The sequence below is a fragment of the Carlito syrichta genome, unplaced genomic scaffold (genome assembly GCF_000164805.1).
Source record: "Carlito syrichta isolate Samal-C Ts95f unplaced genomic scaffold, Tarsius_syrichta-2.0.1 Scaffold311144, whole genome shotgun sequence".
Lineage (NCBI taxonomy): Eukaryota > Metazoa > Chordata > Mammalia > Primates > Tarsiidae > Carlito > Carlito syrichta.
In genome coordinates, this window is record NW_007255240.1 from 167,501 (window position 1) to 183,357 (window position 15,857).

General features: G+C 45.1%; 1 protein-coding gene across 1 annotated transcript in view; it reads left to right on the forward strand.

Moving 5' to 3' along the window:
- PCSK6 (proprotein convertase subtilisin/kexin type 6) overlaps window positions 1–15,857 on the forward strand; it is a 147,262-nt gene that overhangs the window by 108,690 nt on the left and 22,715 nt on the right. The window contains exons 16-17 of the mRNA XM_008068524.2: window positions 10,990–11,169; window positions 11,331–11,369. Coding sequence (XP_008066715.2) covers window positions 10,990–11,169; window positions 11,331–11,369 — 219 coding nt within the window. The remainder of the gene's footprint in view (window positions 1–10,989; window positions 11,170–11,330; window positions 11,370–15,857) is intronic.

Genomic DNA, 15,857 nt, shown 5'->3' on the forward strand with positions numbered 1-15,857 from the left:
GCCTGGGCAACTTGGTGAGACTTCATCGCTACAATAAATCAAAAATTAGCAGGGCATGGTAGTGCGTGCCTGTAGTTCCAGCTACTCAGAAGGCTGAGGCGGAAGGATCACTGGAGCCCAGCAGGTCGAGGCTGCAGTGGCCGCTCCAGTCTAGGAGACAGAGTGAGACTCCAACTCAAAAAAAAAAAAAAAAAGTCCAACAATATCAGCATTTTCAACAAAGGCAGATAGACTCATTACTCCTTTTTTGATTTTTGTTGTTGTTGTTGTTGTTTGTTTGTTTCTTAAGTCAGGGCCTCTGACACCAAGGCTGGAGTGGCACCATCACAGCTCACTGCAACCTCTATCCCTTAGGCTTCTGTGATCCTCCTTCCTCAGCCTCCCCAGTAACTAAGACTGCAGGGGCACACCACAATACCCAGTTAATTTTTGTATTTTTTTCTAGAGACAGAGTCTTGCTGTGTTGCCCAAACTGGTCTCAAACTTCTGGGCTCAGGCAACCTCCCTGTCTCTGCCTCACAAAGTACTGGGATTACAGGCATGAGCCACCATGCCCAGCCATAACTCCTCTTGAAAGACAAAGATTGCCATGATGGATGGTTTTTTTAAAAATGTATTTGCTGTAATGCCAGGTCTATCTCTTTGACCCACCAAATCCATTCCCTGCTCTTCTCCACCTCACAGACTCCCTTGCCTATGGCATATGATTGAATTCAACCAGGGAGAAACTCTGGCAGGAGAAAGGAGATATTTACTTAGGAGCTACTTATTCCTCTAGTCTTTTAGCAGCTGGTTTCCCTCAAGGTCATAGTTCACCTTCCTCTCGTATGAAGAAATAGCCCCAGGGACCTGCACCATCCTGTGCGGCTTGGTTACCCTCTGCCCACACCTTTGCAAATAGTCTGTTTATTAAAGTCTTCTTAGATCATTCTAGTTTAATTATGCTGTCTGCTTCTGCTGAAACTTTTATAACTGTACACAAGGAAGATACCTAAAACAGAAAAGTTAAAAATGAGGTAGGTGAGAAAAGATATATAAGGCAAATAATAACCAAGAACCAGCTAGTGTAGTTATATTAACATCAGACAAATAGAAATGTTATGACTAAAAGCATTCTTAGGCTGGGCTTGGTGGCTCAGCCTATAATCCCAGCACTTTGGGAGGCCAAGGCGAATGGATTGCCTGAGCCCGTGGGTTCCAGACCAGCCCGAGCAACTTGGTGAGAACTCGTCTCTACAATAAATAAAAAATGAGCCGGGCATGGTAGCATGTGCCTGTAGTCCAGCTACTTGGAAGACTGAGGTGGAAGGCTCACCACAGCCCGGCAGGTTGACGCTGGGGTAGCCATGAATGTGCTACTGCACTCCAGCCTGGGCAACAGAGTAAGACTCCAATTCAAAAAAAAAAAAAAAGCATTCTTACATTCTTAGAGCTTTGTATGTAGTTCTGTATGTGTATCAGTATGTAGAGAGTCTAAACATATTGATAAAAGGTCTGATTCAATTCTAAAAGTTCTACCTTGTATGCAATGTATAACACAACCTTAAAATATATAAAACAAAAACATGTTAAAACTACAAAGTGAGAATGACAAACTCGCACATAAGGTAGGAGATTTGGCATATCTCAAATATATTTGATATGTAAAACAGCAAAAATCCATAAGAATAGAACATTCAAATGTCACAATTGACAGCTTAGGTCAAATAGACATATTGGAACACTGTCCCCAACAACAGAAGAATGCACTGACTTTTCAAGCACAAATGGAAGATTTATGAAAATTGGCTGTGTAGTAGACCATCTAACATACTTCAATGTATTCCCAAGAATAAGTATAATGTTCTCTGACATTACACTTAAGCTAGGAATAAAAACCAAATGATAACTAGAAAACACCCATACATTTAAAAATTGGAAAACACTTCCAAGTAATCATGTTAAAGGAAAAAATATTATAATTTATATTAGAAAATATTTAAATAGAATGATAATGAAAATACTGCATATTCAAATAAGGAGAATGCAACTAAAGTAGTGGTGTGAAAGAACTGTTTGACTCTAACTGCATATATTAGAAAAGAGAAAAATCTAAAAATTAATATGCCAAGCATCCAACTTAAGATGTTAGAGATTGGTTGCAGTGGTTCACATCTGTAGTCCCAGTGTTTTAGGAGACCGAGGTAGGAGGATTGCTTGAGCCCAGAAGTTCGAGACCAGCCTGGGCAACATAGCAAGACCCCATTCCTAAAAAAATTATATATATATATATATATATATATATGTGTGTATATATATATATATAAAGGCCAACAACATAAACTTGAAGAATGCAGAAAGAAGGAATTTTTTAATAGCAGAAGTTAATCAAATAGAAAACCAACATAATATAGGGAAAATCAACAGAGCCTAAGTTGGTTCCTTGAATAAATTAATAAAGTTGATAAACCTCTAGGAAGACCAATCCAGGGAAAAAACCTGAGACTACGTAATTTCAAGAATAAAATTATTATGAGAACATTATAAGCAAATTTATGACAAAAAATAAAATTGTAAGTGAAATGAACAAATTCAAAAAAATACAACTTAGCAAAGTCGATACAAGTTGAAATAAAAAATAAAATTGTCATATTAAAGAAATGGATTCTGTAATTTAAAAGGAAACTCAAGGCTGAATAGATGCACTGACCAATTCTGCTAAACATTTAAATGGAAGAAATAATGTCAATGTTTCATAAACTCTTCTAGATAGTAGAAAAAGAGGGAAAAGTCCCCAACTAGTTTAATGAAGCCAGTATATCCTTAATACCAAATCCCAACAGCATATTGTAAGAGTAAAGAATTTTCAGCCAATCTCATCAGGAACCTAAATCTAAGAATTTTAAGTCCAATATCAACAAACTAAATCTAGCAGTATTAAAAAGGTAATATGCTCTGTTCCTCTTTTCCTACCTTTTTTTTTGGATTAATCAAGTATTTTTAAATATTCCACTTTACCTCTTCTATTGGTTACTCTAGGGATTACAATATGCATCCTCAATTTATTACAGTTTACTTAGAATTAATATTGGATGGCTTTACACTTCACAAATATAAAAACCTAAACTGTAATTTCATGTCTTCATTTGGGTTGTAGTGATGTCATATGTTTTACTTCTGTATATTTTTCGAACTCCTTCTTATCAGAGATTTTTTTTTGCCTTTAAGCAGTCTTGTCTTTTAAAGTAATTAGGAAAAAAAGTTACACTTCTGTGTGTTTACCTACATATTTAGTGTTTCTGGTGCTCTTTATTCTTTCCTGTAGATCTGAGTTTTCATCCAATATCATTTTCCCTTAGCCTGAAAAGCTTCCTTTACCCTTTCTTTCTTTCTTTTTTTTTTTTTTTTGTAGAGACAAGGTCTTGCTATGTTGCCCAGGCTGGTCTCGAACTCCTAGACTCAGGCAGTCCTCTCTCCTTGGCCTCCCAGAGTGCTGGGATTACAGGTGTGAACCACCGTGCCATCCCTCCTTGACCATTTCTTATCCTGCTGGTTTGCTGGCAATGAATTTGCTCAACTGTGATTTATTTGAAAATGTCTTTATTTCAACCCACTTTTGAATGGGATTTTCACTAGATGTAGAGTTTTGGGTTGGGAGTATTTTTTTATTTCAGAATTTTAGAGAGATTACATTTTCTTCTGACTTTAGTTGCTGATGGGAAGTGTTTACATTTGCCATGTAAATGTTATTTGTATCTGAGGCGCCTGATAACATTTCCTTTCTCGTATTGTTTACAAGCTATCAAGTTTGCAGTATACAAGATGAATAAACAAACAAAAAGTACATTTCCATATTCCAGGAACAGATATAGAACTTCCAGTCACCTTTTTAGTACCTCACTACTAAACGTGAAAAGATGCCCCAGAATCACCAAACATCTGAGGAAATTATCCAGCATCGTAGCAGAAACAGTCTTTTATGGAGAATACACTTGGGGCAAAAGGAGCAATTCAGGCAGCAAAAGAAAACATCAAAAAACAATTGGGGTTCACTGGGAAGATAAGAGAAAATATTTTATCTATGAGACAGGAACAGGATGCTGCATTTTTAAAAAGAACATTGAACCAGGCTCGGTGGCTCAGCCTGTAATCCCACGCTTTGGGAGGCGGAGGTGAGTAGATTGCCTGAGCCTGCGAGTTCGAGACCCACCTGGGCAAATTGGCAAGACTCATCTCTACAATAAATCAAAAAATCAGCCGGGCATGGTAGCGCGTTTAATTCCGGCTACTCGAAAGGCTGAGGTGGAAGGATCGCCAGAGCCCAGCAGGTCGAGGCTGCGGTGGCCGGGAGCGGCCACTGCACTCCAGTCTGGGTGACAGAGTGAGACTCCAACTCAAAAAAATAAAAGAAAAAATAAAAAGAACATTGAGCAAGCCAGATAAATGTCTTGAAAATTTTAAATATGGGGCAAAAGCCGGGCTCAGTGACTCAACCTATAATCCCGCACCTTTGGGAGGCTGAGGTGAATGGATTGCCTAAGCCCGCAGGTTCGAGACCCACCTGGGCAGCGAGACCTCATCTCTACAATAAATCAAAAAATCAGCCAGGCGTGGTAGCGCATGCCTGTAATTCCGGCTACTCGGAAGGCTGAGGCTGAAAGATCGCCGGAACCCAGCAGGTAGAGGCTGCTGTGGCTGGGAGTGGCCACTGCGCTCCAGTCTGGGCGACAGAGTGAGACTCCAACTCAAAAAAAATATACATATATATATGGGGCAAAAATTAGAAATTCAATAGATAAGTTAGGAGATAAACTTAAGAAATCTCCCAGAAAATGAAATGGTGGAGAGGGGAAGACCATAAATATTGGCCCAGTAAGAACTCATGTGAGAGGAATATTGGGAAGGGGGTGCATGGGGGTGAGTGTGGGCAGGGTGGTGTAGGAGAACTGAATCTTCAGCTCGGGAGACATCATCGGACACTGCCTAAAATCAAGAAACAAGGGCATAGCAAATGAGTATTTCTATTTACTGATGTAGGGGAAAATGCCAGAAAAATCAGCTGTAAGTGTTAAACAACTAGCAGCTCAGGGGTTATGGGGACTCTGGTAGATTGAGAGGAGGGAAGCCAAGGGCTTTTCTTTTTCTTTTCTTTTCTTTTTTTTTTTTTGAATTAACAAAGAGAGATTTATTAAAGGGAGGATTTTTTTTGATATTTGACTTTTCAAATGATTAATTTATTACTTTGGAAAAACTGAAAAATCTTAAAAGATAGTATTACAGGGTTCCCTGGCTAATCTTATAGGTGCCATTTTACAAAGTGCTGTGTTTGCATTGTTTTTTTTTGTTTTTTTGTTTTTGAGTTGGAGTCTCACTCTGTCGCCCAGACTGGAGTGCAGTGGCCGCTGCCGGCCACCACAGCCTCAACCTGCTGGGCTCCGGCGATACTTCCACCTCAGCCTTCCGAGTAGCTGGAATTACAGGCATGCGCTACCACGCCCAGCTAATTTTTTAATTTATTGTAGAGGTGAGGTCTCGCTGCCCAGGCGGGTCTCGAACCCGCGGGCTCAGGCAATCCACTCACCTCAGCCTTCCAAAGGCACGGAATTACAGGCTGAGCCACCGAGCCCGGCTCTGTGTTTGCATTGTACATACAAGTGATCATTCGCTACTCAATGTATATTTGTTTAAGATTCTTACATCCTTTTCCTGGCACTTAACATACCATCTTTCGGGGTTTTTATGGTCACAAGAGCACAGGGAAGATTCTTTCATCTCCCTTTCTTTACACCTGGCTCTGAGGTTTCAAATGTATATATGCATGTGTGCTTGTGTGTACGTGCAGGTGTACATGTGTGTGCACATGTGTGCATGTTGTTTGCATGTGTTCACACGTTTGTGTATGTTGTGTATGCATATGTGCATGCATGTGCATATGGGAAGCACACACATATGTGCACTTTTCTTTATCTTCCTTTCTAGTTATTTCCCAAATTCTCTTGATCTTCCTCCCCCTTACTTGCCATAATGTGTACTTAAATTGCATTATTAATAATTTGTTGGCCCGGTTCAGTGGCTCAACCTGTAATCCCAGCGCTTTAGGAGGCTGAGGCGAGTAGATTACCCTCCCGGGCAACTTGGCAAGACTTCGTCTCTACAATAAATAAAAAATTAGCCTAGCATGGTAGTGCACACCTGTAATTCCGGCTACTTGGAAGGCTGAGACAGAAGGATCGCCGGAGCCCAGCAGATCCAGGCTGCGGTGGCTGGGGGTGTGCCACTTCACTCCAGTCTGGGCAACGGAGTGAGACTCCAACTCAAATTTTAAAAAATTATTTGTTAAATTTGTTGAGTAAAGGTTGATATGTCTGTATGTGTGTGTGTATGTAATATATATATCCCAGTATTTCTTTTTTAGAGACAGGGTCTTGCTCTGTTCCTTAGGCTTCAGTTCAGTGGTGCAAAAATTGTAGCCTTGTAGCCTTGAACTCACGGGCTCAAGCAATCCTCCCACCTTGGCCTCCCAAAGTGCTGGGATTACAGCATGAGCTACCATGCTCGACCCCTACACAGTATTTCTAATATTAGCTTTATTGAGATATAATTCACACACCATAAAATTCACCCCTTAAAAGTGTTCTTATGTATTTTTATAAATGGATGGAAGTGAGCCCATTTTGTTCCTTCCACCCAAACCTCTGTGTTAAACTTTGTAACTTGACCTTAACCCTCAAGTGACTGGTTCACTGGACTACACAAGACAAAAAACTTCCACTGACATGTTAGAATGAAATGTATTCACTTAATTTTCTAGGCCCCTTTTTTTTTTAACTGTGTTACAACTGAAGAATTCCTTCCTGCATATTTTAAGTATGAAGTATGAAGATGCAGAGGAAGAATTAATAAACTCTCTATTGTTAATAACTTCTCTTATGACCAAGAAAACCCAGGAATCCAAAAGCATAAGCCCAGAGTCCTTAATCTAACAGAACCTTCCCCCGACCCTACCCGCCCTGTCTCCCATTGTAAATTCCCCTCTCAAGGATTTTTAATACTTAACTCAAAATACCAGGCACGGAAAAACTTTATTACTGCTGGTGCTTTCCTATTGGCAAATTCAACCTTAGTCTTCCCTTAATGCTGGCTCTTTCTTTGCATAATAGGAATAATCCTGTTTGTTCATTATGAATTTAATTCGTTGAGGGGAAATGCTGCATTGAAGATAGTGAATGATGATAAAGCCGTTGATTGGCAGCCTCTGATGGCATTAGCCTCCGATTATCCTTTGCCTCTTGCAATGGCAATCGCCTGGTCTTCGCTGTTGACATCTGGAGGCAGCCTGCTGGCAGCGCCGGCCCCAAATATTTAAGCAGGTGGATTTGTGATGTTTTCTTCTACCGGCTCAGGAATCTGACGGCAGAAAAGCCAAAGAATTAGGATTTGGGCATCTTTTAAGGACTGCCTCCTCCCCCAGAAACGAAGGAATTCAGGGTACTAGTTGGACTTTTATAACAGAAAACATGAACAGGCTTGCCAAGTATCTTGAACAGTAAATAATATGTTCTTGTTAAGTGCTTTGTCTTGTTAAGTATTAAGGGCCAGCACTCTAAAATCCTACTGCCTCTAGGTGGCACTTCTGTCAAGTGTGGACTGGCCTTGCCTTTGGGTACCCTGGATGCTGTCTACCTGCTTCTCTTGGTTATTCTACATCCATGTGCTTTTCCTGAAGAGAGTGTGGCCTCTGGGGTGTGACTGGGTGTGGAGGGACTGGTCCTAGGGAGTCTGTCCTGGCACACGTGCTGGTGCTGTGGGTAGTGTTGACTTATCAAGAGCAACAGGATACCCTCTGAAGACTGGAGCCTTGCAGCTGCCCCTTCCTATGTGTCTTTGCCTTAGGCTGTCATGCGAAGTCACTGCTGTCTGGCTTTTCTGCCTCAGTTCTGCTGGGGTCTGGGGAAGGGACTGTATACAGAGTGTCATTCTTTTTCTTTCTTTCTTCTTTTTTTTTTTTAAAGTCAGGGTCTCACTCTGTCATCCAGGCTGGAGTGCAGTGGCATGATCATGGCTCACTGCTGCCTCAATCTCCTAGGGTCAAGGGATCCTTCCCACCTCAGCCTCCCAAGTAGCTGGGACTAGTCTTGTGCCACCACACCTGGCTTAATTTTTTAATTTTTTTTGTAGTGACAAGGTCTCACTATGTTGCTCGGGCTGGTCTTGAACTCCTAAGCTCAAGCGATCCTCCCACCTTGGCCTTCCAAAGTGCTGGAATTACAGGTGTGTCATTCTTATGAGAGAATTGATTTGTATATATTGGTTAAATCATTGGTTACAATCATGGGGTAAAATATTTTGCTGTCAAAAAATTATGTTTTATTTATTATTATCATTAATTTTTTTGAGTCAGGGTCTCACTCTGTCTCCCAGGCTGGAGTACAATGGCTTGATCACAACTGTCATGACTCATGGCAGTCTCAACCTCTTGGACTCAGCCTTTCAAGAAGCTGGGGTTACAGGCATGTATCCCCATGCCTGGCTAATTTTTTGATTTATGTAGAGATGATGTTTTGCTATATTTCCAAGGCTGGTCTGAAACTCCTGGGCTCAAGTAACCCACCTGCCTCGGTCTCCCAAAGTGTTGGGATTATAGGCATCAGCCATCTTGCCCACTCCACCACCTAAAAATTATGTTTTATGATATTAACTCATTAGTTTATCAAATATTTATTGAGCACCTATTCCATGTTATACACCTGCTATATTCCATGTTATACACCTGAAGCTAATGTGTCAAATAAGAGAGACATGTTCCCTGCTCAAGTGACGCCTTTAGGCTGATGAAGGGAGAGAAAACAATGAACAAGTGAATTCATAAGATAACCTCTGAATGTGATTAATATGATATCATGCTAAAGGGGGAGAGAAGAAAAACAGAATACTGTGTGATTTCAACTACGCAAAAAGAATACACATACATGAAAAATAGCCCAGGAGAAAATATGCTGAAGGAGTTATAGGTGATCCTTATTTTCTTCTTTATACATTTTAGTATTTAATAACTTTTCTTCTTTTATAACTAAGGAAAAAATAACTTTAAAAAAGATTCACAGTTCGAATTTGTGCCACATACTCGATGTCATGGATATAGAGTATCTGTATGTCTTCTGAAGGCAGAGAAACCACAGTGACTCCCTTGGTAGAGGAGATGAGAAGAACATTTACCTACAAGAAAAAGAAGATAAATGTATCTAAAATTTCCATTGTCTAAACTTTAACCTTAGGTCAGGTTTCAAAATCACACCTATTGGGAAAGAGAGGGTCTCCTCTTGGGGCATGGGAAGGGCCCCGTGGGCCCCTCACCCTCTCCCTGCTGCTTGTGTGTTGGAGCTCCTAACTCTCAGCCCTGCAGGTTGTTCCAGTGAAATCTAGCAGATGGGTTGGAGGAGGTTTGCGGCTGGGATGCGGTTGTTTCTTGTTGGGCTAATCCAGTTATAGATAACTGAGTTATAGTAAGCACTGAGAGAGGCTGGGCCACAGGGAGTCCCAGCATGCACGGTGTTTCCTTCGGCAGGTCACAGTGGACTCTGGTCCCCTCCTCTGTACCAGAAAATGGCCTTCTAAACAGGGTTGCTCTGAGTGCTGGGGATTCTCTAGTAAGAGAAAAAGCCTGGACCTGTGGCCGGCAACTGAGCCAGCAAAACATGGCACTTACCTGTGTGGATGCTCCTCACCTTACAAAGGGATCACATCCAGATAAACTAAGCATAAGTTGAAAATATGGTAAGTTGACTTATTTTGGTGATATTTTCAAGTTATGCTGGGTTTATCTGGACGTGGCCCCATTGTAAGTGGAGGAACATTCTAAATGCATGTAAATTGAGGAGCATTCTGAATGCATGTTGCCTTCATACCATCATGAAGTCAGAAATGTATTTGGAACCATCGTAACTCAGAGACCATCTGTAATTTGTATGTATGTGTGTGTGTGTGTTTGAATTAGAGTCTCACCCTGTCACCCAGATTGGAGTACAGTGGTACAATCACAACTCACCACAGCCTCAACCACCTGGGCTCAGGTGATCCTCCTGCCTCAGCCTCCCAAGTAGCTGGAACTATAGGCACACACCACCACGCACAACTAATTTTTTGAATTTTTTGCAGAGACACTACACTGTGTTGCCAGGATGGCATAATGTATTTTATAACATTAAGAATTCATCTGGAAACACAGACCAGGTTTCCCACTTTCTTAACACCTGAGAACACCTTGCCACGTGGGCTGTCATTCTCATATGGAGGCACTCAGTGAAGTGAGGTCTCTGCTGCCCCCATCTCAGCTGGGTGCTTCCCCGTCAACCCAGTTCTCTCCCTTCAGCCCTTGCCTGTCTCCTTTGTACCCCTTGGAGCCTGGCATCTGTCCATGCTTGTGGCATGACCTTCCTACACCAGCCTGTAGACATTTGGGCTCATACCAACACTGTCACCCCCGGAACTTCCCTATCTACCCTGGGCTACCTACTGAGGAGAGAGCCCACGACTGAGTCTTCTCATGATCTAGGGTAAAGGATTCAAATAGCAAGACTTATGGGTGCCACCCAGTTACCACATTTGGAGGCTGTGGGACAAGGCAGGACCTGGCATCAGATCTACCCACTTGATATCCCTAGAAGGGAAGGTGGCTGTTGCCAGGACCGAGGAAAGCTGCAGCGAGACTGGGGGCAGGGGACAGTTTCCAAGACAGTGGAGAGTCCACCTTGGGCTGACCCCTATCCCAGCAGGGACAGGAAGTGCAGAGAGCACCACAGAACAGAAATAGAGGAGCATCAGCTTGCAGGAATGAGATGCAACATGTGGCCTGGACAGTAGGGGCGCACCTAGTCAGCAAGTAACCAGGAAGTGAAGGCGGCAGCCAGAGCCAGCTGTGGGGAGGCAGCCAGGCAGCACCTGCCACTTATTTCCTTGAGTGACAGAGGCCTTTGCACAGGCAGGTGACTCTGTGGGCTTGGTGCCTTCCAGGGAAGCTGAAAGAATGGACCCTCATTCTGTATGGCACGGCGGAGCACCCTTACCACACCTTCAGTTCCCATCAGTCCCGCTCACGGATGCTGGAGCTCTCGGCCCCAGAGCCGGAGCCGCCCAAGGCTGCTCTGTCACCCTCACAGGTCGAGGTTCCTGAGGACGAAGAAGATTACACAGGTAAGGAGCCCAAAGCAGGAGCAGACTCCAGATTCCTCAAGCTCTGAGTTTCCACAGCAGTGCTTAAAACGCGGGGCTGCTCCTGGCAGAAGGCGGGGTTGTGGTTGTGTGTCTTTCTTGCCTAGAAGTTGTAATAATGATGGTAATTTGCACTCACACAGCTCCTTCCACCCAAGGCTCTCCTAATATTTTACAGACCAGTAAGTATGCTTCAAACCAGTAAGTATGCTCCAACCTTCGCAGGCTGGGAAAGGAAGGTCCTATATGCCCAACCAGAACTGGGGCTGGCCCCCTGGTGAATTAGCTGCCTACAGAAGCACCCCTTTTCCTCCAAGGCCCCATCTCAAGGCCCAGCCTCCTGACTCTCCAAGTCCATCCACTTCCAGTCCCTGTGGCCAGGATGTGGGAAGGACAAGGTTCCTCACAAGGGCCCAGGAAGGTTGGGCTTGGTGAGCATTGCCAGGAGAGGAGTTAAGGCAGAGATCCTAACCAGCCTGGTGGCTGGAATTAAAGACCGAGGAGCGAGATGACATCAGTAGATACTGATCCTGCACAACGATGTCTTAAGAATCCCACAGCATGTAAGGAGGCCTTGTACAAACCCTTTTTCTGCAACATTCCCTTTGCCAAGGTGGCCCCTGGCTCTTGGCTACCGGCTGAGTCCACAAGGCAGCTGAGAGCCACAACAGTCCAGAGGGGACTTCAGACACCTCCAGCCACTGAGCTGGGCATGACTTTTTTTGGCACTTTAGGTCAAAAACTGTTTCTCTCCCTCTGACCCATCCTACAGCGATTTGTGCAAAAAGGTATGTTTCTGGTTGGGCATATGTTCCTTTGCTAAATACTATAGGGTGCTACTTGATAAATAAGAAATTGATGCTTTGAGTTATCTAATATCTTCTGGGGAAAAATAACAAAATGGAGAACTCCACCAATACATACCAAACATAAATTATGGTCGATTCCATTTTAAATTTCTTCTGCCATTCCTTTAAAACAGCATTGAATTATGTATGGACTAATCTGCTATGTTTCCCTGTGATTTATAAACTGTGGCAAGATTCAGTAATTATTAATAAAGGGCTGATTTTTTTCCTTAAAATCTGCTCTGACTTCAGCCCTGCACACTGTAGCCTCATTGTAACACTGTAACACTGTTTTGCAGCCCAAATCACCCATCTTTACTGAGCACAACCTAGATGGATAGAGGGGGTCTCCACGGGAACAGGATGCATTCCTGGCTATCATAGAGGCTTCCTGAAGTCTCAGGGACCAGGTGGGACAAGCAGTCCAGGAGCAGCAGAGAGATACCAGGACCGTGGCCAGAAGCAGAGGGGCCATGGTGTGGAAGGCAAGGAGGAGCAGGGAGCAGCCACATTAGACTGCACGGAAAAGTCAAGGGGAAGGTGGAATGCAGCACCCAGAATGCAGAGAGCTGGCATGGACATGGTACACTGGGCCATGGTCCAGGCTAGTGGAGGCTCCACCCAGACCCTGTAGACAAGAGAGCAGTTACCAGGAAATAGAGGAGGTGAGCAAGGGGCATAGCTGGAGTCCAGGGAACATTCTTAGACAGCAAGTCTCCCAGGATAGCCACAGGCAGGATTGGCCACTTAGAGGAAGGCTGGAGGCCAGAGCACCCAGCAGGGAGGAAGGGCAGCAGCTGCAGTGAGCAGAAGTGCAAGGAAGATGTCAGTGCTGAGGTACCGAAGGTGGACAGAGTTGTAGGGACAGCCAGCTTGCTGGGTCAGAGCCGTCTGGTGGCAGAAGTCCAGACAGAGGCCACCCTGGGGACTCACCAGGGTGCTGAATTGAGGAGTGGACCCCAGGCTGGCCCCATGCTAGAGACTTGGATTCAGCAGGCCTGGGGTGCCTGGGAGTCTGCCCCGGTGGCAAGCATACTAGGTGACGCAGGTGGCGTGGGCTCAGGGAGCAGGTACAGGCTGAAACCAGCAAGGATGAGGGCAGGAGGCAGGGAGGGGTTCAAGTTGCTACTGGAGAGTGGTCAGGAAGCTGGGACAGAACTGTCATGGGAAGAGGGAAGCCTGGGCCTCAGGGAAGTAGCAGTTGGTGAACAAAGGGAGTGGGGTGGGCTGGAGATGGCTCAGGACAGTGTGTCATCAGGGCAGGACTGTAAAGGGAGCTGAGAGCCCATGCGGCATTGTCTGGAAGGAGGGGTTGCAGAACAGCTCAGCAGGTACAGGGGAGTGGTCACAGGACTGTGTGGGGTTAGATTCAGCATGTCCGCACTCATCCGACAGACGAGCACAGAAGGGCAGAGCATTGAGAAACTTGCTCCGATCACACAGCAGTCAGGGAAGAGACCAGACTTGGCGTGAGCATGGTCTGTTATTCTCATTGGCACCTCTTATCTTGACTCTTGCATCCTTCTCCACGCCTGGTAGTGTTCCAGTGAGGTTCCAGCGCACTTTTCTTGGATGGGGTGAACAGCAATAAAAGTGCTGCTAAGTCCTCTCGTTCCTTCAGCAGCAATGACAAAGCCAGTCAAGAACGCCCACGTTGCTTTTTAGCATTTATCTGTTTGATAGTGTTGCGGGGGTTTTTTGTTTGTTTTTTTATCCTGGATTTGCTCTACAAAGGATTGAAGGTGAAGTTTTTAAATAAGCCTATGTTGGTGTAACCCCACGTAGAGACAGATCAGCTGTTAGCCAGTCCACCCAGCACATGAATCGAGCTCTGCTTGTATTGAGAACCTTCCACTGGGAGTTCTGGGAAGTGACACAGGAAGGCAATGGCCTTGGAGGAACTTTCATGCTAATTCAGGAAAGAGGAAAAGAAGACATGAGTACAGAGTGCAACACAAATAACAGAGTGCTCACCCAGAGAATGAGTTACAGCTGTACCAGAACATTCTTAGGCGTGATGGAGTGATTGGGAAAGGACAGCCAGACAAGTGGATTTAATTCAAGAATGCTTCATGGGAGAGATGAATCTTGAGATTTGATTTTTAAACACAATTCTAGAAGGGAGCCATGCTAGGGAGATTTGTTTACAGATATTTATCTAGGCAGCCATCCTCAGCCTTTGGATGGGCATTGTCTTAACCTGACCTGTGGGTGACCTTGACACCATGTGGAGGTTCTGCAGCCCTTGCTGATGGGTGGCCCCCAGTCTTGCATGGGGCTCCCAGAGAGGGGGGAGGCCTAGTGAGGGGGGTGGGATATGACATCCATTCACCGTGGACCAAGGGCTGGAAGCACCACTCCAGGCCCCTCCCCAATACTGACCTCTCCTGTGACATTCTAGAACATTCTGTCTAGATGATGAGGACATCTGCACTTTCCCTGCTTCCATCTACTATCCTTTCATTTGTACACTCACCCTTCAGCCAGTCAGCAAGTACTGAGCACCTGTTCTGGGCCTCACACCATTCTGGGTACCAGGAATAGAACCGTGGACATGCTAGACCAAAGCCCGTCCTCCTGGAGCTCCCGTCGTCTGTGCCTGGAGAGAGTGAGGAGACCAGCTTGTCACTTCCCTGGCCCACCCCATCCTCAAGATTGAGGAAGCTGTTCACTTTATCAAGCAGGAGAGACCCGCTGCCTCCCTCATCCTCAGGGAGAAAGCACAACAGGAGAAGGCAGGGGACGTCCTTCAGTCATCGTGACAGCCACCACTGGGCTGGCCTGAGATGGAGCGTGGGGCTCAGTTGGTAGTTAAGAACAATGGCGTAGGGACGTGAGAATTCCTGAGACTACTCCCATAGAAGGCCCAGGATGAGGTGGGCAACAAATCTAACCATGTGAGAACCGACCCCAAAACAGTCAAACAGCCAATCTGGAGCCCAGGAGGTGTTGCCTCCGTGATGAGTATTGGGAACAGTCGGTGGTACCTAGACCCCAGGATGCCAGTACCACCCAGAGATGTGTCTTGAGTATTCTCCAGGATAAACCCCATCCTGAAAGGGGTTCACGGTGGGAATGGAGGCAGGCGAGTCCCCACGATGAAAACGTGGGAACTCTAAACAACGAGAACCTTCGGAACAGAAGCCACGCCAACTGGCTCTAACATGGGAAGGTCTGGGGACTCTAAGGACGAATGAAGAGGGCTTTGTGCGCCTCAGCAAAGCCCCATTGTGGGAGCAGAGAATGAGGATTGTTGTCTTTCCCTGAGTCCCCACTGAATGCAGGTAGCCTGCAGAATCAACTCTTCTTCACTTCTGAACTTACTCCCCACACCCTCTGACAGCTCACACCTTGGAGAAGATTTTGTTTTTCTTCCCCAAACTCAAAAGCTTTCCTATACTCCTCTTAGTCTCTCCGTGTGTCTCCTAGGAACAATCTGGGAGGTTTTCTTGGGTCATTTCCCCAGTGTAGGAGGATAGGTGGGAGAATAGGTGGGGAGGCTTTCCCCAGCACTGGCTTTGGGTGTGTTGTGTCACTTCTACAGACCAGGATGGAGCAGACACCTACAGACAAGCACTACCCCAGTCTGAGAGCTCGACTCTGGGGGGTACCCCGGAAGAGCCTAGGAGGGTGAGGTTTGCAGAGCCCACTGTTCTCTGTCACTTTTTCAACAACACACAGGCCCCTAGAGTTAGAATTTGAGACCCCTGGCGACTTGAGGGATGACATTGGTAGCCCCCGCTGAGGACTAGCATGAGGAAAGCTGAAAGGGGTCCAGCCCTCGACACAAAAAGTAGCAGCAGTCCCTGGCCAGGAGTGAGG